The sequence below is a fragment of the Sinohyriopsis cumingii genome, chromosome 2 (assembly GCF_028554795.1).
Source record: "Sinohyriopsis cumingii isolate HCF-2022 chromosome 2, ASM2855479v2, whole genome shotgun sequence".
NCBI classification, from domain to species: domain Eukaryota; kingdom Metazoa; phylum Mollusca; class Bivalvia; order Unionida; family Unionidae; genus Sinohyriopsis; species Sinohyriopsis cumingii.
In genome coordinates, this window is record NC_142962.1 from 137,981,512 (window position 1) to 138,003,594 (window position 22,083).

General features: G+C 34.8%; 1 protein-coding gene across 4 annotated transcripts in view; it reads right to left on the minus strand.

Annotated features, from left to right (window-relative positions):
• The window catches only part of LOC149805915 (coiled-coil domain-containing protein 33-like), a 110,932-nt gene extending 96,023 nt beyond the window's left edge, over window positions 1-14,909 (minus strand). Inside the window, exons 1-2 of one of the 4 annotated variants that reach the window (XM_089950680.1) lie at window positions 14,443-14,886; window positions 5,748-6,057 (exon numbers count right to left, since the gene is read on the minus strand). In XM_089950680.1, coding sequence (XP_089806806.1) covers window positions 5,748-6,021 — 274 coding nt within the window. In that variant the 5' untranslated portion in view covers window positions 6,022-6,057; window positions 14,443-14,886. Of the gene's footprint in view, window positions 1-5,747; window positions 6,058-14,442 lie in introns of those variants that run through there. The other 3 variants (XM_089950678.1, XM_089950679.1, XM_089950681.1) reach the window with 3 other exon arrangements.
• Between the last annotated feature and the right edge of the window lie 7,174 nt (window positions 14,910-22,083).

Here is a 22,083-nt window from a genome sequence, read left to right on the forward strand (position 1 = left end):
CTCCTGGCTTGAACGATACACTTGACAACTTTGCTCAAACATTTTTTCTGGCTGAGAGATCATTTGATTCGAGTGTGTATGTGTAAGATCTTGTATTTTTAATGTAGCTTTAACAATTTTAGTCTCATATCACTATGATGTCTGCAGTTTGCCAGAATAAGAAACTAGAGAGGGTGCAAGTGCAGTCCATCAAGGAGAACCAGGTCGGCTGTGAAGTTCAATGTCCCCAGAAAAGAAAGAAACAGACAATCTAACATTATCTTGACTCTCAGCACCTTGAACAGGGTTAAGATCTTGTCGACTCCATAATTTCCTTAACCTTGACTGAATGGGGGAGCAAAAGGAGATCTGTGGGGGAGGCAGCCCTGGAGGGTTTTTCCAAACTGGAGAGAATTTTTTATCCCAGAGACTTGGGTTACAAATCCTGGAGCAAGAGATCATAATCTTCATTAACCACCTTATTGAAAGACCAAACTTCTTTCTCCTCCACCATCTTGGACGATGGTTGGGAGGCAGAAGGGGATGGAAAAGGCAGGGGTGCCATCTCAGCTTGTTCCAAGTCTAACCCATGAGAGTCCAGCAGGACTGATAGCACCGGGTACATCATCCTGTTTTGCATCATCCAGAAAAATGATGACTACTGGGCATGTACCATCATAAGAGAGGCTTCTAAAATCTTCCAGATCATGACTATACAGAAAGATGAATTCTCATTGTAAAGGCAAGGGTAATTTCCATCATGGAAAGACTAGCTATGCAATAAAAACAGGTCTTGTACTGCTGATGATTAAAAAATGTTTTGCTATCCCTAATAAAATCATTATATATTGCATGTTAAATAGGATTTGAGAACTTATTAAAAAAACTAAGATAACGACAAATGAAACTTCATGTTTATAAAAATAATTTAATAACAATACAATTTGCTTTTATCACTGGCCCTAAACAGCAATGTTCCATATAGTCCTATTAAAATGTTGTTTTTGTTGTTGTTGTTGTGGGGTTTAACGCCATTTTTCAGCACACGATAGGCTATATATGGCAGCCAGTATTAATGGTGGAGGAAGAACCCGGGAAAACCCCGGAAAGAACCACCGACCCACGAGAAGCTACTGGCAAGCTTTCTCACATACCCACATTGGCTCAATCTTAGACTCGAACCGACGCAGGAAGAGGTGAGATGACAGTGATCCATAACAAAGAGCGCTTTAGACCACTAGGCCACTCGGGACCCCCCCCTATTAAAATGAATTTAAAAAAGAGATGAAACTGTTTTTATTAGTAACCACCTGTATTAAAATGCTTCTTAATCTACATTCTACAGGTGAATGCTTAACACAAGTTTGCAAATATCTTTAAAAATGTCCTTGGTAGAATTTATTATGTACCATGCAAAGAAGCACTTACATGCATACAATGTAGACTTCACACATAAAACATAATATACTGCACTAAATGTTCTGGGAGAGAATTACTCAAATAGATTTCAAGATGTTTGTGAATGAATTTTAATCTCTTGACATCAATACAACTAAAATACAATGGTCTTTTCATCTTGAAACCTTTCAAACCTGTTATTTAAACCACTTTATTGCTCACAGATCCCTTTCAGTGGGTGCAATGTATATAGCCTTACCTAGACTTGGATTTCACAGTATTCAAAAACGATCCAGAGTTACACTTATTGCCCTTCAGCTTGAATTGTAAAAAGGGTACCGGTATGTCAAATATATAAAACCAGCCTTCAATTCAACACTGACTAAATTATCAACACAAGTACCTATGACATCTATAGATATTACAGCTAATGAAAATAAATCATTTAAATAGCTTATTTTATTTAATCCATTTCATTCTATATCATTTATATTATTTTAAATCAATAATTTATAAAGCTCAAAAGAAGAAATTTCATACTTTGGTATGTTTTAATAGGATGATTTTGAAGTAAGATAAGAGTATAAAGGGGCAAATAAAAGATAAGAAATCAGAAGTAACAGTTCAGAATAGATTGTTAATGAAAATCTATAAATATGTTTAATAAATACAAAAGCCCAAAACCAGTGACCTGCTTTTAGCAAGATCAGATGTGCCTCCACATGCCATGTTACATTACTCTGTAGCCGACATTTACCAGAACACAACACTAAAGATAAGTCAATGTGGTGCAAAATATATAAATAATAGTAATTTAATTTTGGAGAATAGCGGCTACATATAGATGCATTCACAAACTGTGTGGCTAACAATGATTGAGAAACTGCTCAAAGATGAGATGGAGTGAGATGAGCCGAGCTGAAAAACCAAAATGTAATGTAATTATTAATTATTATTACAATTAAAGAAGATCTAAGATACGGCATGTAACACATTTGTCATCACCATAATTTACACTGAAAATGACTTAAGAATAAAACTTAATATGGCAGGATGCAGACTCTGATGTAGAGATAGACATGTTCAATACTATATGCCCCTTCAAAATTTATTGCTGAGCATACAAATTCTGTCATAGAACCCAAAATATTGTTCTGCTTTCAGCAACATGTATCAGTTAACCTTAAATTCTCAAATGAAAAACCCGATGTTTTTGATGATAAGCCAATCTCTAATCTTAACAAACAATTCTGCACAACTTTTCATACAAGGAAGCGATTTTCTAACAGACTAACCAAATACCGGAGTGGACGACCAACAAATCTGATTTAGGTTAAGTATAGATGGTACAGAAATTTCTTCAAATGCTGTTGACTGACTATGTTAAGAAATGAGCTGTCTCAGAATTTCTCTATTTTTTTAAAACTGCCATTTACATTTGATGGCACATCAACAGCTCTTGTCCAATATTTAAAAACATTTATTCTGTGATGCTTTCAGACAAAGCTGATCAAATTCTGTTGAGTGGCTTTTTGGAGGTAAAGTTGTTTAAATGTTTCTCTACTTTTAAAAGTAAAGGTGGATATATTTGGCAATGGATTGGCATTAGAATTTTACACATTTATCCTTTTTTTTTTTTGCATCTTGCTGCAACAGATACTTACATTTATTTGGAAGTGTAGTCTTCTAAGGTTTTTGTGTCTTCTCCATTTATAAATTTTTCACATTTTACTTTTAGCTGGCATCCCTCCCTCCCTCCCTCCCTCTATTCCATTCATCCATCCATCCATCCATCCATATATACTTGCACAGATCTGAAAGCTTATCATGCCATGGGACTGTCTGTCAGGACCAGTCAAATTCTGTTCAGTGTTGTTTGAGAAAGAATAATCTTAAGACTGTTCCAGATTAAATAACATTGGTTATGCTTGATGGCAAACTGTCATCGTTTGTATCCGATTCAAACCTGTTAGTGTCAAGATTCTTTTTGTCAAATTTGGTCCAGTTCTGCTGAGCAGTATTTGAGAAGAAAACATGTAAGTTTTACCATTTTTCTATATTTTAGTAATAGCTGTCATATTCTAGAGTGGACTGTCATCATGTGTATAAAACTGAAAGCCCTTTAAACTAGAATGGTTTCTGTGAACATTTGATGAGCAGTTTTTGAGAATCTTTTGTATGAAGGTTCTTCTATTTTTAGTGTGTGTGTGCGTGTATGTGTGATTTGGATTTTTTAACATAGCTTTAAAAAAATTTCAGTCATATTGCTATGACATCCGCAGTGTGACAGTTTATAGTGATGTCTAGCACTGGGACATCATGCTGCAGACATGTAGCATGATGTCCCAAACAGCACATTATCTGACACCAGGCTGACCAGTCCTAACACTAACCTCTTAATGCTGAGCGCCAAGCGAGGCAGCTGTTAATACCATTTTTGTAAGTCTTTGGTATGACTCAGCCGGGGTTCAAACCCACGACCTTCCGCTTCCGAGGCGGATGCTCTAACCACTAGGCCACCGGAGCGGTCAGTTTTTAGTAAAGGATGCTATATTTGAAGGCATACAAGGATCAACTGTATAAAATTTCAAATCCTTCATGCAAAGTTGTTTTTTCTTTGTTTTTATTTAAAATAAAATTTGTTCAGATTCTATGCAGCTATTTTAAGAGGTCCCTTAAAGGATTCTCTATTTTTAGTAACAGCAACCATATATGATAGTGTATTAGCTTTGGCCAGCTTGCTTTTTATTAAATTTGGTCAAAATTATGTTTGAGCAATTTTAAAGCTCTTGAAAGTTTTTTTTCTACCTGTAGTTGTGGTTGCATCACATATGCATCATCACTGAAAGACCTTAATGCTAGGATGCTTTCTGCTAAATATGATAAAATTATATTCAGTTGTTTCTGAGAAGAAATAATTCAAAGATTTTTTCTATTTTTAGTAACAGTGGTCATATCTGATGGCTTTCATCATCATTTAAATGAATTATTAAGACTTTGTGCCACCATGTCTTTCATTAAAAACTGTCAAATTCTGTTAAGATTATTTAAAGGCTATGTAATGTTATTTTTATATTTCTTTAGTTGTAGCAGCTACACCTTATGGCAGACTGGCATAATTTATATAAAATTGAAAGGTCTTAATGTACTAGGATGCTGGTAAAATTCCGTTCTGTGGGTTTTTTTTAGAAGTTTATTAAAGGTTTTTATTTTTTTAGCAACAGTAGCCATATTAGATGACATCAAGTTTTAAGAGAAGTTGTATAAAGCAATCTGAGCAATGCTCAACATACCATACCATAAGTTCCCTTGGACTTGTTGCCAGATGAGCTATCACTTGGCCATATTGCCAGATGAACTATCACTTGGCCTTATTGCCAGATGAGCTATCACTTGGTCTTATTGCCAGATGAGCTAACACTTAGCATTATGACCAGATGAGCTATCACTTGGCCATATTGCCAGATGAGCTATCACTTGGCCATATTGCCAGATGAACTATCACTTGGCCTTATTGCCAGATGAAATATCACTTGGCCTTATTGCCAGATGAACTATCACTTGGCCTTTTTGCCAGATGAGATATCACTTGGTCTTATTGCCAGATGAGCTATCTCTTGGTCTTATTGCCAGATGAGCTATCACTTAGCATTATGACCAGATGAGCTATCACTTGGCCTTATTGCCAGATAAACTATCACTTGGCATTATGAACAGATATCATGTGGTCTTATTGCCAGATGAGCTATCACTTGGCCTTTTTGCCAGATGAGATATCACTTGGTCTTATTGCCAGATGAGCTATCTCTTGGTCTTATTGCCAGATGAGCTATCACTTGGCCTCATGGCCAGATGAGCTATCACTTGGCCTAATTGCCAGATGAGCTAAAACTATCTATACTACCACCCACCTACTTATGATATGAGAAACACTGTGTACACCCAAATTCACTTCTGCATACATTATTGCAGATGAGTTTTGAGGATGTCAACCTCAATTATTTCCCAATTATTTAAGGAAATATTTAGACTATTGTGCTAATACATGGTGCTTTTGGTATTTAAATACATTTATCTCCTAAAACAAACACTGACACTGTTGAGTGATTACATTAATTATTAAAGTTACAAGTCTTAAACTATATGAACAGATGATTAATATATCTTCCATGTAAGTAAACCATATATGATCTCTAAATGATTTTTAACACCAGATTTTACATAATTAATAAAATTATTGATTTCAATACTATTCACTTGCTGCATCAGTTAGGGTTCTACTTGATGATTATGTAATGACAGCTGCAACATAATTATGTGTAAAAAATGTCCCATTCATTTTTTTCAATTACAATGACAAAGAATTTTACCTTTTGGTAAGTGGAAAGTAAATTTCTTATCATGAAAGAATGTCAATGGGCTCGACTCCTCCTGTTTTGTGAAATCAGTTTTGATGACACGTTGTCGGACAAATGATTTATCACCTTCCTTTTTCAACTGAATCTGACTGTAGTCACGAGTGAGGGAGCTTTGAATGGAGAGCTGGAGGTAATAATAGCCTTCATGATTAAACTGGGCATCCTTGATGTCAATTTCAAACTCTAGTGCCTTGTCATCAATCTTAGGTAAGGTATTACTTTCCATAATTTTAAAAACTAAGTTCTATATCAATCAGCCAACCTGAAAAAGGAAATAGATAAACTTTAAATACTGATTCTTTACAAACAAAACCTACATATTCAGGGTGACTACACCTGCAGGATCTGCCACAGCAGCCATATGACAAATCTGCACTTAACTTTTTCTCAATTCTTGAATTTCTTTTATTTTTAATGACTTTTCTGCTTGCCTTTGAAGACATGCATGTTTATTATAAAATCCTAAACAAATGTAAAAAATAATGTATAATTTTAAATGATACAGCTCAACTTATAGGTAAAAATTTAAAATTAAATGTGCTATAAAAGAAGGATGAGAAAAAGCTACTCACACTGCAGGCCAGCAAAAGACTGGAATTTTCTCAGCTTAATATTTGTATAATAAAAATCTGTGGATTTTTGGTACTTTAACTGATTTTTCTCAAGTTCTTGTGGCCAGACTGCATATACATATGTACACATTTTTACACAGAGTAAAATGCAAACATAATCACATAACAGTTTCACATTTACTAACACTGAGTGGCAGAGTTTCATAAAGGTTGCCCAGTTTGTGTAATATATTCTTTCCAAGGAGAAAAACCTGTCCACAATGGTCAAACTCTTGTGGTCACATGAAAGTCCTTTATGCACTGTTTTTACAATAGATGCAAAAAAACTTCATGCATGCACATTATCACTATATATACTCAGTTACAAGTTTGATTCAACTGCAAACTGCATAGATCCAAATCTGCCACACCTAATGCACAGGCAGATCTGGGTCTATACAGCTTGTTAGGACTGATCAGTAAAGTGAACAATGCATATACTGATCAGCCAGTGAAAAATGCAATATGTAGCTGACCAGGGTTAATGTTTTTGCAATTGGATCCAAGTTATATGTGAGTATACATGGTAACAAACTTTTTCTCCAAAATCTTGCTGGGCCAATGATATTTCTGAATTTAGTAAAACTCTGAATTTAGTTTAATGTATTCTTTTGGGGATAATTCATTCCTTGTTAAAATAATAAGATTCCTATCAAGTAAGCAACATGAAAGAATGTGCTTTCAATTTAGCTAAGAGGTACTATCTCTAAGGAACAACTTCAACATTAAAACTTTTCAAATATTCAGATCTAATCATTAAAGCCCATTAAAACCTCTTCAAAAGGAAACCTCTGTGTAGAAATCGTTTTGGAAAAAAATACACTCACAAAATCATTCTTTTATCTTGAACTGCAAGTATTCAGCTTTTCTACCAATGTTGTATTAAGGTCAACAACACGTGGGTGGCCTAATAAATAGGACTGCATGATTTTATGTAAATTGATGCAATGCATGAGCTGAAGAATGAACATAAATAAATTGATGATTTTAAGAATATACCAAATAAAACTATTTCAACCATGAATTTACTATAAACAGTATGGTTATATACTGGTAATTTGAGATCAACTGTCAAACGTAGATTTCAATTCTGATAATGGCATTTTTCTGTACACTGATCGTTTATGATACGTTTTAGACTTAGAACTGCCCATTTTTAATATTCTAATAATAGGCATGGAATTTCAACACAGAAATAAAATAAATCAGACTTCACTGTCCATTATTGCTGGAAACAAAGTTTTTCATGCTCAAGTGCCAGTGGCCTGGATTGTGATAATGTGCTAAGTCATTGGCTGTATCACAATAATATAATCCAAAATATCCTTGTCTGCATTCACTATAATTCTAAATTAATGTTCCAGTCCAAGAATACTATTGAGCACTTTGTAACTCCAGAAAGAAAGAAAAAATTTAAATAAATAAATCCACCCAAATGAAAAGCTGAACACAACAATAAGACTGATTTTGCTTCAGATGCTAGGGCAAGAATGAGTAATTTTTAGATAAACAAGATTATATACCCTTCTACTTGACCTAGGTTGCAATTACCATTTTCTGGAAATACTCTGTCACTTAATGGAATTTTCCATTCTAGAAGATTCTAAGGTCAGAATCAAAGACTGTATCTTTTAACTCAATTCAGGTAATCATGTTTATATTAATAATTATCTAAATATTTAATCCACACTCAGAGAGAAAATTTTAGCTATTTAGTCTGTTGTTTATAAATGTCCCTGGTCAGGTACACTGGATTTTTGGATAAGGTCAAGTACAAAACTCATATTTACATAACATATAATCATTAAGAAATGCCAACAAATAATACAAATTGAATATATATGAACGTGGTTTGAAGGTGATCTTTGCACTCACGAGAGACTGATGGTACTGTCCTTCAAACTTCACCAAATATTTTGCTGAATTTTTCTCAAGTTCAGAAATGATCTTTATGCACCTGCCTTGATGAAGTGTGGCATTGCTATGGGTGAAACAATTAATCAATAGATCGATACTGTTTTCATATTGATGCTCATATCAATACAAGAAGTGAAGAATCAATACAAAATGATGCTCACCTTATACAAGTTACTTACATCTTCAGCAGGCATGAATAATTACCAAGTCATATGCCTTTTTATTTTTTAATTTGAAAATTTATCTGAGACAGCGGTAGCAAGCACAAAAATTTATTTATGTCAGAAAACAAAGAAAAATTATAGACAACACCCACTCACAAATCCTACAAATTAGCAAACACATGGTGACTAACTCATGTGGTTTATAGGCTAACACTGTTACCTTGCCAATTCCATGTTGATAATTTTATCATGTAAGTATCCTCAGCCAAAGATAACAGATATACAGTTAAACCTGTCTTGAAAGACCACTGCTATGTAAGACCACCTGTCTTGAGAGACCACATTTTCAATGCACAAATTTATTCATTATACAGCATTGTGACCTGTTATGAGAGACCACCTGTCTTGTGAGACCATACTTTTTGGCAAAAGAGGTGGTCTTACATGACAGAATCTACTGTATTAACATAAAGAAGATATTTCAGATTTGCTCCCTATGTTTGATTTAGTACTTTACTCTTCATTTAACAACCACTTTTATGGGAAGTTCTGATGTTACTTCACATCATCAGCTTGTATTGAAATGATGGGTACACCTCAATGCGACACAGCAAAATATATTACAGCCAGTTCTGATTGGCGGGTATCATTTTTGAAGTCCTGAGTAAAACATTAAGCACCAATCAGAACTAACTGTAACTTATTCACTGCATGACATGCCAGAAGTATTGACATCTAAACCCAAAAGAAACAGATACAAAGCAACAGAGAAGCTTTTAAATGATCTGTACAGTACTTAAATTGTACATGGGGAACAAGTCTGGAATGTCTCCTTTTATGCTGATATATACAATCAGTGATTTAACATGCTGACATGATAAAAGAAAATAAGAATAGAATTGGCAATTGGGCTGATTTCAAACTGCACAAGTTATCATACTGTCAATTTGAGAAATTGGACTGGTACTTTTTGACTCACAGAAACGAGTGTGTGTCCGCAGCTGTTGTTTCGCATCTTCAGCAGGTTGAATGTGAAGGATTTGGTAGTTAATCATCTCGACTCACATACTCAGACTTGTTCTAGAAAAGATTTTTCTTGCACAAGGAAATTGCAATACTTATTTCATTTTGAAGACAAAACCATAATGCCTTCAATTTAAATGAAGACATGAAATTGAAAATAAAAGTTTTTGAAAGCATCCATGCAGTGCAAAACAAGGGATTTGGTGACCAAGATGAGCCCTGCACCTGATCAAAATTTGAAGCATCATGAAATAGCTTGAAAGGCTGAATAAAAATCATCAATACCTAACAGGTAGTCTGTTTGGAAGTATTTATTTCATCCACCACTGATTTCTTTTCTACATCAATGAAACTTGACGACTTTTATCCAAGTGAGATTAATCTTGTCATGTATGATATTATGCTTGCACACCAAGACAACCTACAAGAATATTTTTCCAAGGTCAACACCAAAACATAGACATGGTCTAAGTGATTCAAGACAACTGTAAGATTTTAATGATATTTTACTGTATTGATGTGCACGGCCTTGCAAACATTCATTGGACCTGGTCTGCTGTTGATTATTCATGAGATGAGTTTCAGGATATGTTCACAGAGGTCTGTCAGGAACTGTACAGTGTCTTTACCATGGACTTGACTTGTAAGTATAATGCCAAAGCCTGCCAGGGACAGCTAGCAGCCTATGGGGATTCATGCAAACACCTGGTGTGTGTGTGTGATTTAGATTTTTAACGTAGCTATAACAATTTTTCAGTCATATCGCTACAATGTCTGCAGTGTGGCAGTTCATAGTGATGTCTAGCACTGAGGCATCATGCCGCAGACATGTAGCACGATGTCCCACCCAGTCACATTATCCTGACACCAGGCCGACCAGTCCTAACACTAACCTCTTAATGCTGAGCGCCAAGCGAGGCAGCTGTTTGTACCATTTTTGTAAGTCTTTGGTATGACTCGGCTGGGGATCAAACCCATGCCTCCGAGGCAGACGCTCTAACCACTAGGCCATTGGAGTGGTGCAAATACCTGGAATTTAATCAAAATGTTATAGCCAGCTGCAAATGTGTCAGATATATGTTACAGTCATCACAGACTGCATGGGAAGATCTCAGAGGGCTTTGTACAAAGATTTGCACCACTGATCAAACCAACAAAAGAGATTGCAGCTAAGAACACAGAATCCATGGCAGAGGTAAAGAAAGTTGCAACAACCACAGCAGTGATGACAGAAACAGAAGATGAAGATGGTCCTGTTGTTAAAACAGCCAAATGCATCAAAAATATATTTTTTTTAAACCCGCGAGAGCAACCACAGACATCACTGGATGCTTGCCAGAGGTGATTTCAGTGATCCAAGGAAGCATTGGAGAAATTGGTTACAAAGTTGGTAAGATCCAAGAAGGCACTCAACGCATACATCAAGGTAGCACTTAAAAATCTTCCACAGCTACCACCATATGTCTACAAGTCAATGATGAGAACACCCAAGCAATATTTAAATGGTGATGGTCACCAGTGGATCTTTGAAAATCATTTCCTTGCAGGCAATGTTGTACCCAGCAACTTGAGAAAATTGACCAAACAGCCAATAGAGTGAGTATGAGGTATGGACTAAGTGGGTATAGAGGGAAACTACTGGTTTAAAAATGCCTCTGACCCACTATTTTACTTTAATAACAGAATATTTTATTCAGATGATGCTGTAGACATAACCAAGCCAAAAAATGTTTGCAAAATTTAAACATATGCATATAGTTGTAGTTGATATATATTTGCAGAATCACCACAGCAACACAGTTGGTCTGGATGTGGCAGGAATTACGACTATCTTAAATATTATAGGAACACCAATCAGAAATGTTGGAGCCATATCAATACTAACCAATGTGACTGGCAGCAATGGTAACACTCATGGCTAAATTCATCAATACACATCTATTCAGAACATTTTGTGACAGCACAAAGCAGTCTCAATACGATTACCAAGCTATACTTGATGGTTATTGAGGATAAAATTAATAGTATAGCTGAATTCGACACAGTGTTGGCAGAAATGGAAAACCACTTGCAACTCTGAGTATAGATACAGAATTAAGGGGTAGTGGATTTACAGGAGCTTAAAATGAATTAAATGTTTACACGTCTGCCAGTACACTTATGGTGGGTTCCATAATTATCACCAGGGCTTTCCTTATCAGCTGGGGGCTGGGTGATTTTCCTGGCTATTTATACTATACACCCAGATACTTTTAAAAAAACCTGTATCCCCACTGAGAGAAATTCCCAGAACCCCCAACTACTTTGGCAACTCACCCTCCAACTTTAAATCTAATGGAAGGCCCTGCTCACTCTTTGCAACTGAGTGATTGACAACAGAAATATAATAGGAGTTTTGATGGTTACTTATCTAGGTTGAAGTCTCCACCAAACTATCCTCTTGCTGGGGCACCTTATGGTAACTTTCCAGGATGCATGTGGGTGTGCACTGATGTGAGGACAACATTTCTGATCTAGTGCAGTGAGCAGTACCAAAATATTATCATACTACCAGTACTGGGTGCATACAACAAGCTATGATCTTCAGTTCATTAAAGCCAAAAGATGTGATTTTGTGACATGAGGTAGCACCTTTCCTTCAAGGCCTGTGATGTCACAGTTCAAGATAGACTCAAGCAGATGGTTTTAAAGAAATGAACAAGTATGTGTACCTTATTTTCTATCCACATAAAAAGTTCACCTAATAAAATACAATCTGAGACCAGATTTTCTTTTTTCAAAATATTGTTGGTTCCAGGACCAGAGTTCTGACCAAACTTCACATGTACAGTCAAACCTTTACAGATCTTAATGTATCAATGGAATCTGTGGTAAAACCAGAATTGTGACAACACCCAACCACTTCATGTAGAAATATAGCTAGGTTAGGTTGTCAGCCCAGGCTACCCAAAGTTCATTTACAAAATGGAGTAGAACAAAATCTGATAAACCATGACCAGAGTCATGTTTATTTTACAAGCATCATTCAATATGTTCAAAAAACACATAGAAATTTATAGGGAAACCCCACTGTAACATGTTACTTGGGATCCATAACTACTGCATTATGTACCAGACCATGGTATAGTAAGAATGATTCAAAGTCCTATGAATGGGTGTACAAGTACAGGGGGAGGGAGTGGGAGAAAATGCCTGTCCAACATAGAGCAATAATTTTACTATCTGCCAATTTTAAAAACTACTGGAATTAAGAGAGCTCTACATTCAACTAAAGTTAATCACCAGTGTGTAAGAACATTAATTATCATTTGCAAGCTATAGGCTGATAAAACTTAACTGGTGTAATTTTTTATTTTTCTCAGTTTCACTGTTGTTCTGAGTAGTGTGATGGAATAAGGGATATCTAGGACAAAAAAAATTATGGGGCTATAATGTTACTGTGTTATATATGAACTCATGTTATGATATCATACCTGATAGCAGGGTTTCCCAGTAGTCTGCATCAAAATATTGTTTGCTACCATAAAGTTTGACCATTATACCCAGCCACCAAACTGGCCTAATGAAACACTATATGTAAAATGTGTGGTTATTTTGATGCACAATATGGATTTACTTTTCTTCTCTGCCTCAATTTTTGAGAAATTTCTTTAAAACATTTTGGAAAAAGAGGTGTTCTCAATGTCCAATTTTAGGAAACTGAAGCTTGTTATCACTACACCTCCATGTTGTTTTGAACTGTAACAAACATTTTTGAAATGTCAAAGTTTATTTTCTGATTACTTATAAATAATCTATATTCAAGAAATATGAGACTTTTTGAAAAGTTGGTTGAAGTTTTCCTAATCAAGTTTTGTGACATGATCATCTGAACTGAGTTAAGTATTCTGTACTGTTATTATGTTCCTTCTTATATCATCGGTCTGTGATTGGTCATTTTAGCTTTTATTCTATGTGGTTATGACTGAACCTGTAAAGTCCTTTTATGGATGGTGCAAAATAACTTTGATTTCAAAAGATATGTAAATCTTTGATGGAATTAATAGAACCTGAATTTAGTTCTACACAAATGATTCATAAAAAGATCCAAATTCCATAAACACAGAAAATACACTTACAAGTAAATGAATGGAACAGTAATAAAGTCATTGACTGAGTTGTATAGAAGATTAATTTATTTGAATACTCCATTTATTTCAAAACATGACCATAGCATGGGGTTTGGGAGTAAAAAATCATGTATTGTTATAATAGGTATGTGAAACTGTCCTCCTAATGTTACTGCAAATCACACAACTTCAGCCATCATACAATTTTTACAGATTTAATAAGGAAACCAAGTTTTGCTAGAATTTAATGTTCACTTAACATTTGTAATGAGTGACAGCTATGACATAAACACTGATGACTGCCAGGATGGTCAGTTTCTGTTGTAACCAAGCCAAGATACAAGCAGCCTCAGTTTCATAAATACCATGTTATAATTTCAATGTACATGTAATATGAAGAAATATAGCGCTGACAGATTTTAGGATGTTCAATTAAAGGAATGGACTGACATATATTCTGTCCATATTTGTACTTGAACATCTCTCTAGTGAGTGTATGTAATTTGTGTTATGTGATTTAATAATATCCTAAGTTAAAAAATAAAGTGACAAGACTTAATTCCTCCTGTCTTACTCATACACAGCAGCACACATCACCTTTGTTTACATACCACCAATTTAGACCAACACACAACATTTTATATTTGTACTGATCAGTATTTGGCACCATTTTGTGTTGCTAATGTGTTGAAATAAAAAATATGGTGCTCAAACTAAATGCCACAACAATATTATGAGTTACATCTTATGATAAAATATTTTTCTTTTTAATCAAAATTTTCAAATCATGAATGTTCATAATGATGAGTTAACTTTTACTTACCAGCAATTAATCAAATCCAGAAGGAAGACTGCTCTCATCTAGTAGACTGTATTTCTAATTCATATTTTAATCCAACTTGATGCATATCCTATTGGCATTTTGAACTAATTCAAGCAGCTATATTTTTCCAAGATCCAGAAAAAATAAAGACAATACAATTAACACAGAATTAGATGAGCTACTGAGTTAATAAAATGTTATATGACAACTCAAGTACAGCTGAGCTCTCAATCACTCTAAGCTTACAGGAGTGCTATATAGCTTTCCCAGTGGGGCAATGATGCATACAGTTCTTTCAATCTTGAATGTGCTCTTTTGAATTCTGTCTATGAATACTATAGGCACAAATTCACCTCTAACAATATAAACTATTCAAACCAGTTTCTTTGAGTATTTTATTTATCTTTTACCAATGTGTGTTGAATAAACCCTGCTTTAATTTCAGGCAAAGTAAACACAATCATAGTGATGTTTATCTACCTAAAGTAAGTCAAAATATTTAATCATTGCAATTTTCTCTCCAAACAACATATACCTGTATGAATTTCTCCCTAGATGAAAAATGCACCTCTGGTATGACTACTTTAAAGCAGTCCTAAGAACTGATTAAATGCGCCCCATATCAACCTTTTGCCTGAACTCAAGAGTAACCCAAAATTGTATGGATGAACAATATGTTTACTTCAGTGACATAAAACAATACACCCATATCATGTTAAGCAAATCTTACATGTTTAAAGTAATTATGATAAAAGGTAGGTAAACAAATAATTACATGCTTGCACCAATTAATAATCTCTATGGCAGACAATCCAATCACATTCAAAGAATTGCTCCTTGCCCGTAACAGACAATTAAGGACTTGGCTTTCCAATGTTCAACATTTCCTTTTTTAAAACAATCAAATTATGTAATAAAATCCCAATATTCATCATTTTAGTAGTGTGCCTCTTAAGAAAGTAAACTCTTAACAGCTTAATATGAAAATACAATGAAATGGGATTTTTTTAATTCATTTCATCTGAACATTATGTTTCAGACAAAATGTATTCCATTGATAACCATTTTGTTCATATCAACAGTTAATGTCTATACTCACTTATGAGTCGACTGCAAAATGGACAGACCCAGATAGCAGATCTGACTCTGTGCAGTAAGGAGTAATCACCCAAACAAACACAGACCCTGATATGTGGCATTATGTTACTGCAGATTAGGATCTTTGTTGTTTGCAGTTTGGCCCAACTTATAATCAAGTATATATGGTACATAATGAAATAACAATTTTAAAGTAGATAGTAGTAATGGTTTACAGTAAGTGGAAGTAGCTAGCTTGTATGTGATGCATTAGACTCCAAATTGTTGTATTGGTAATATTTGTCTATGTATATAATTGTATTATTTATACAGGGTCCAAACTGTGCCCAACTGCATGTAAAAATAATCTGAATCACAGATAATCAATGACATCTCCTGGCGAGTCCTCACTCATTTGGTGGAGTAAACAAAAATATGTGAAAAAATTACAAATATCAGACTGCCTTAATCATCTCCTTTATTATCTCTTTGACAAAGATGACGAGTGAATTTTCCTCATTCTCTTAATATAATTTTTTTAAACAAAACAACCTTTAACATCAAAGAACGTGACTGGAATATAACAATATCTACAGCACCTATGACAGTAGTTCAATGAGACTAATCAAGCAATCCACCATACTGACTTGAAATACCATCTACCTATCCTTTTAGGTACATAATACACAGTGGAATAGCTCTCCACCTGACTTTAGAAATCCATTTGCTAATAGTAGGAGGAACTGTCATGTCATTCAATACACATGTGCTTCCAATATTTAAAAAACAAATTTACAACACATTAAATCTCAGGTAGTTGTCATCTTCATAAATTTATAACCTGGTTAGAGATCTCTTGTAGATATAATTTGTCTTCATAGTAATAAATGGTTTTATTGAAATCCAAACTATTTTCAGTTGTCAAGGACAGTGTTAGCAGACAACATCTGTACAGCTTTGAAGAGCTGAAGATCAACCGTGGCAAGAAATGGTGACAGTTACTGATATTATTAATGTGGGATGTCTTTTGGCTCTTTAAACAGACTTTAATTATTATATTCAAACTTTAAAAGGACTGTTTAAATATTTATTGTTATACGCTCTGACACAGAAAGTTCAATGAAAAATGTGGTAGTCTTACACAGATCCTATAAAGTTATACATTTTCTGTTCATTACATATCATACAGTGTATCATAACATAGATCTGGTATTCAGAAGATTAAATAATGTACATGTTCTAATAAAAAATGTCACCTACATTTGTCCTAACTTTTGATGAATGTAAATGATGCATGTATAGAAGGTCCTGGAACAAAATTAACCAGACACATATGTAGCACCTGAAACTTTGAGAATAAATGGGTTGAGGAATTACCTGCATATTGGATAAGATGATTATGATCTCTATACCTGCTGTGTAATATATATCAAAACTAAGTCTCTTACGTGTCAAACTATCTCTTCATATGCTTCTGATCGCATTTAGATGCTAATACAATTTTTTGTTTTCAAGGATATACGAGTTGGTCTGTTTATTTCTTTCGAACTGCAACTGTTGCAAGCATGCATCCAGAAACAATTCCATTTGGTCCAAGTCAGGACAAAAGTAGGTAAAACAATTGTATGATCTTAAAACTCGATAAGTATGTAATTAACACAAAGCTCTTAACATTTGATGGTGTAATGAAATTTGGCTCATTATCTATCATTTATAATCAATTTTTCTATGTCAAAATGAACTAAAAATGTGTAAACAGTCCCTTTAACACATATTACATATAACTGGATACTGTATTTAAAACATAAAAAAGAAGTGCAGAAAATAGCATATCCCTCATCTTTTGTGAATTATATATTACATAACTGTTCTTTTATGTCCTGACTGAGCAGCAATGTATTCTTCTAACCTATGATAATAATAACAATAATAATAAGTATGCCACAATGACTCGAAAACTTGTTGTAAACTACCTTACCTTTAGACTCTATCATTATTTGCGATACTTAAATACTAGCAATTGTGTTCTCTCTCTCTCTTTCTCTCTCTCTCTCTCTCTCTCTGTCACATCAATTAATTGCAAAATCTGAAAATAACAATGGAATATTCTTGATATCTCCATCTCTACTATGACATATCTTCCATTTACCAAGCTTTAAAAACTTTTGTCATAAATTTAACTGTAATTTTATATCAGAAAATGAGCCCATCTTACTTTACTTCAACAAAAGAAAACGAAAACTCACGAGCTACCCCCACCACTATACTAGGGAGTTAGATATTCACACCTAAATAAACATTCCTAAATAGGACAGTCATCTCATTGCAAAAATATACTTAAATTTTGTGATTTGTTGAATTTCAGATATACCATGCAGAAAACAAACAGAGAGGCCTTCATTTACTACATCATTAGCTAATCTTCAAGGCTTCATTCTGCCTAACATTTATTGAGATGAAATTTCTTTAATGACTATGCATAGCAAATTTACATTTTGTATACTGCTACACCAAATTTCACATACTTCCTTAAAAACACTCACAGAAAGTTTTTGCTACCTACATTTTAATCTGCTAGCAAAATGGCTTCCCAAGTGACAAGTTTTCACCTTCTGCAAGGCTGAACTGCATGCATATTCAACTGATCTGTCAACTGCTCCGGTGACCTAGTGGTTAGAGCATCCGCCTCGAATGCGCACAGTCATGGGTTCAATCCCTGGCCGAGTCATACCAAAGACTTCCAAAAATGGTACTAACAGCTGCCACACATGGTGCTCAGCATTAAGAGGTTAGTGTTAGGACTGGTCGGCCTGGTGCCAGGAAAATGTGACTGGGTGGAACATCATGCTACATGTCTGCGGCATGATGCCCCAGTGCTAGACATCACTTTAAACTGCCACACTGCAGACATCGTAGCAATATGACTGAAAAATTGTTAAAGCTACGTTAAAAATCCAAATCACACACACACACACTGATCTGTCAGATTTTTTTTATGGATGCTTTTTAAACAATACTAATTTAATCTTCATCATTATCATGAAGGTGCTTGCAATAAACTTACATGCCAAAACCTGATGAACTTTCATTCTGATATAAGCAAGGAATGAATATCTGATTTAGTCATTTATTTATTCACACAATCATGCACATTTCCCTTGTCTGCAGTTGTGACTGTTTGTTTATAAACTGTGCTAAAAATGATTTTGTTTCTCATAAAGTTCCAAAAATGTTTAGTAAAATCAAATGATACAGAGTTCTACATTTGAAACCAAAGCTGCCTACCAAGTTAAATTTGTTTAAGAAGTCTTTGCTTAATGGTATAAACAAATTATTGTGAAAAACTTTTTAAGTCCACATATTCAAAAAAGCCATCTAACTGACCTACACATTCGTGTAAATTCAGATATAATAATAATAATAATAATAATAATATGGCACCTAATCTTTAGAAGCTCTAAGCGCTTTACAACATTAGACAACACCTGTAAGATAAAAAACATATAATGATATGATTACAAAAACAAACACCATGAAATCAGAAAACATTAAAAAAACATGCTGAGAATATTTAAGGTAGGAAACATTATATACCTAGTAAATTTCATTTGTCAATTTCAGGTGGTTACTAAATTGTGTAAACAAGATATTTGTCAGCAACACAAAATAAATAATTTCAACAAGTTATAAAAAAAAACACTATTGTAATGTCCTGTAAATCTAATGAGGCTGACACTAACATAAATAATATAGGTCCTATTGGTCATAGTTAAATTCATTGAATGAGGTCATGTACATAACAACATTATAAAATGTAATTACTCCAAGCCTATCGCGCTAAAATGATTTATGTGTACATTAGCGGAGAGACATCAGAAATCAATATGCCCATTCTGTTATCGCCAAAGAAGGGAAAAAATAGGAGGAAAACGATTTGAGTGTCTGTGTCCATGCCCATAGTATAATGGTGCCTTCGATCCTTGATACAATGATAGATGTTGTGTGTACTGTAACAATGTGAGATGAACGTCGCTGCCACATTACATTACTCTTTAACTTACTAAAGATGAACTGGAGGTTGATTAATTCTCTAATATTTCATCGTAAACCACAAAAGTAAAAAAGGAAAAAAAATGTTTAAAAAAGGGCGGCTTGTGACAGTAATGTTGTTGAGTTAGCTCCCTTGGTGTATATATCACTTATAACCCGTAAAATGTTCATCCAGGATTGTATCTTCTTGTACAAGCGTCTATGGATACAGAATAACCTGTTCTCTTTCATCTGTTAAATAAACTCATACTTCTACTACAACTGCTGTTGCTGTGTTTCAAGAAACGTGTTTGTAACTGAACAAAATCATATTTTGATGTTTTTCTGAAACAAGGAGGGGGTAGACAAATTCTAACTCTCACGGTCGGGAATCAAACCTGGTTAGTCTGTCTCACAGTCGGGCGCATATACCACTAAGGTCTAGACCAGCTAGGTTGGTTAGTAAGTGGTCTCATATACATATAGCATACTTCTCTACCACAGGAAATGTTTCATAAATAATTCGCCCATATACATTCAATTCTTAGTAACTTATACAAAGAAGTGTGTGTGTGTGTGTGTGTGTGTGTGTGTGTGTGCAGGGCTGACTTGGCTAACTAGGGACCTCCTAGGACGCCAAGATTATTTGGGGGGGGGGAGGCAAAAACTAAGCATACTATAAGGTTATCCAATTATTACCATTAAATATGTATACTAAATAATGACATTAATAAATTATCAAGCCAACGTGTATGAACACTAATGAATAGTTTATAATAAGCGATGCCCCTCAGGGAGGTGGAGCGCAAGATGGACTGTTCGCCTAGGGTGCCAAACACCATTTCACAGGCTCTGTGTGTGTGTGTGTGTGTGTGTGTGTGTGTGTGCAAGAAAGACAAGAGAAGGCGAACATAAAAGTTAATGAGGAGAAGTATAGTAAGATTAAAATGATCATAGTTGCTACAGTATGTGATGGGAATAAACGTTATTTATTTGGGAGTGTAAATACACTTCCTTGCGGATATATGTATAGCACAAAATATGCATGACTATGTTGTTTTGCAACAATTCTCGCAGCATAGACTCGCACAAGCATTGATGAAAGCACCAAAGGTGTACGAACGAATGTTTGAACAGCATTGTCACACACTTCTGTAACAAGATATCCAGGTTGGGGTCGGATAATAACGAAGAACACTAATGATGGTTTTTAAAAAAAAAACAACCAATGTTTACTTATGAATGATTCAATGAAAAAGACTTTGATTCGTGCGCCAACAAAATCCAGATATTGAATATTTAACTAAATATGCACGAACTTAATAATGTATAGCGATCTAAATGAAATATGAACTGATATGCAAGAAAAAAATCACAAATATTAAAAAGATACAATGATTAATGATTCAAAGTGATTCCACACAAATAGTAATAAATGATATAGTTCACTCAAGTAGTGAAACATGATATGTTTCACTCAGCTAATGAAATATGACGAGTTTTCACTCAAATAGTAAAATATGATATGAAATATTGGGACTTGTATCTGGTGGAGTCGAACACAAATCCAAAAGGTCTTCTCAGCCCCAGCGCTCTGTCGAATGGTTGAGGAGCCACCACGAACGGTGTGATCTGCCCCCCCCCCCCCCCCCCCCCCCCGGTCTGCATAACGATCCGTAAAATATCTTGTTCTCTACAGACCCGTTGGTCCAGAAGTCTTGGTTCTTCACCACGCAATGACCTTTATCTTCTTCCGCCAAAACGTCACCCTTGGCAGCAACACACTTGGTACAACTCAACCCAAATTAGCACCATGGCTAAACAACACCTATAATACGTTGCATATTGGGTGTAGGACAGATTTAGTAACAATGATAAAACTACTTCCTCAAGGAAAAACAAGAATGGAATCAAACGAATACATTTCGCTCCTAACCCTGTAAAAAGGCGCAATCTAAGCGGTGAGTCAGGCATTCATTGTGATAGATAAACAGTTTTAGTAACTATGATAAAACTACTTCCTCAAGGAAAAACAAGAATGGAATCAAACGAATACATTTCGCTCCAAACAAAAAGGCGCAATCTAAGCGGTGAGTCAGGCATTCAGTGTGATAGATAAACTCTATGATGACATCCAGCAGCTAATGGAACACATTATGTTGCATGATCCCAATATTGTTCAGAACCCTCATTTTCTTTCAGTTGCACTTACTCGACTTTTGGTCTAGAAATTAATGGGGTTTTCTTTTCCTACATCAAGAGAACTGAAATGCCGTAGAGAATGTCGTATTCTGTTCAGATACATGTATGTATCACTCTTAGCCATCTGACGTAGCAGTTGTATAGAAAGCATGGTATACTTAGACGTTGAATGGGAAGATAGGATAAATCTCGTTATTATGAGGTTTTAGAACTAATTGTCCTTCTCATGCCGATGTTGTCACTATTGAGGCCGTTGCAGGTTGTAACGAGGACCAAATCTAGAGTTGATTTGTAAATCTTTTGTGTATGAGATCCACTTGGGACATGGAAAAC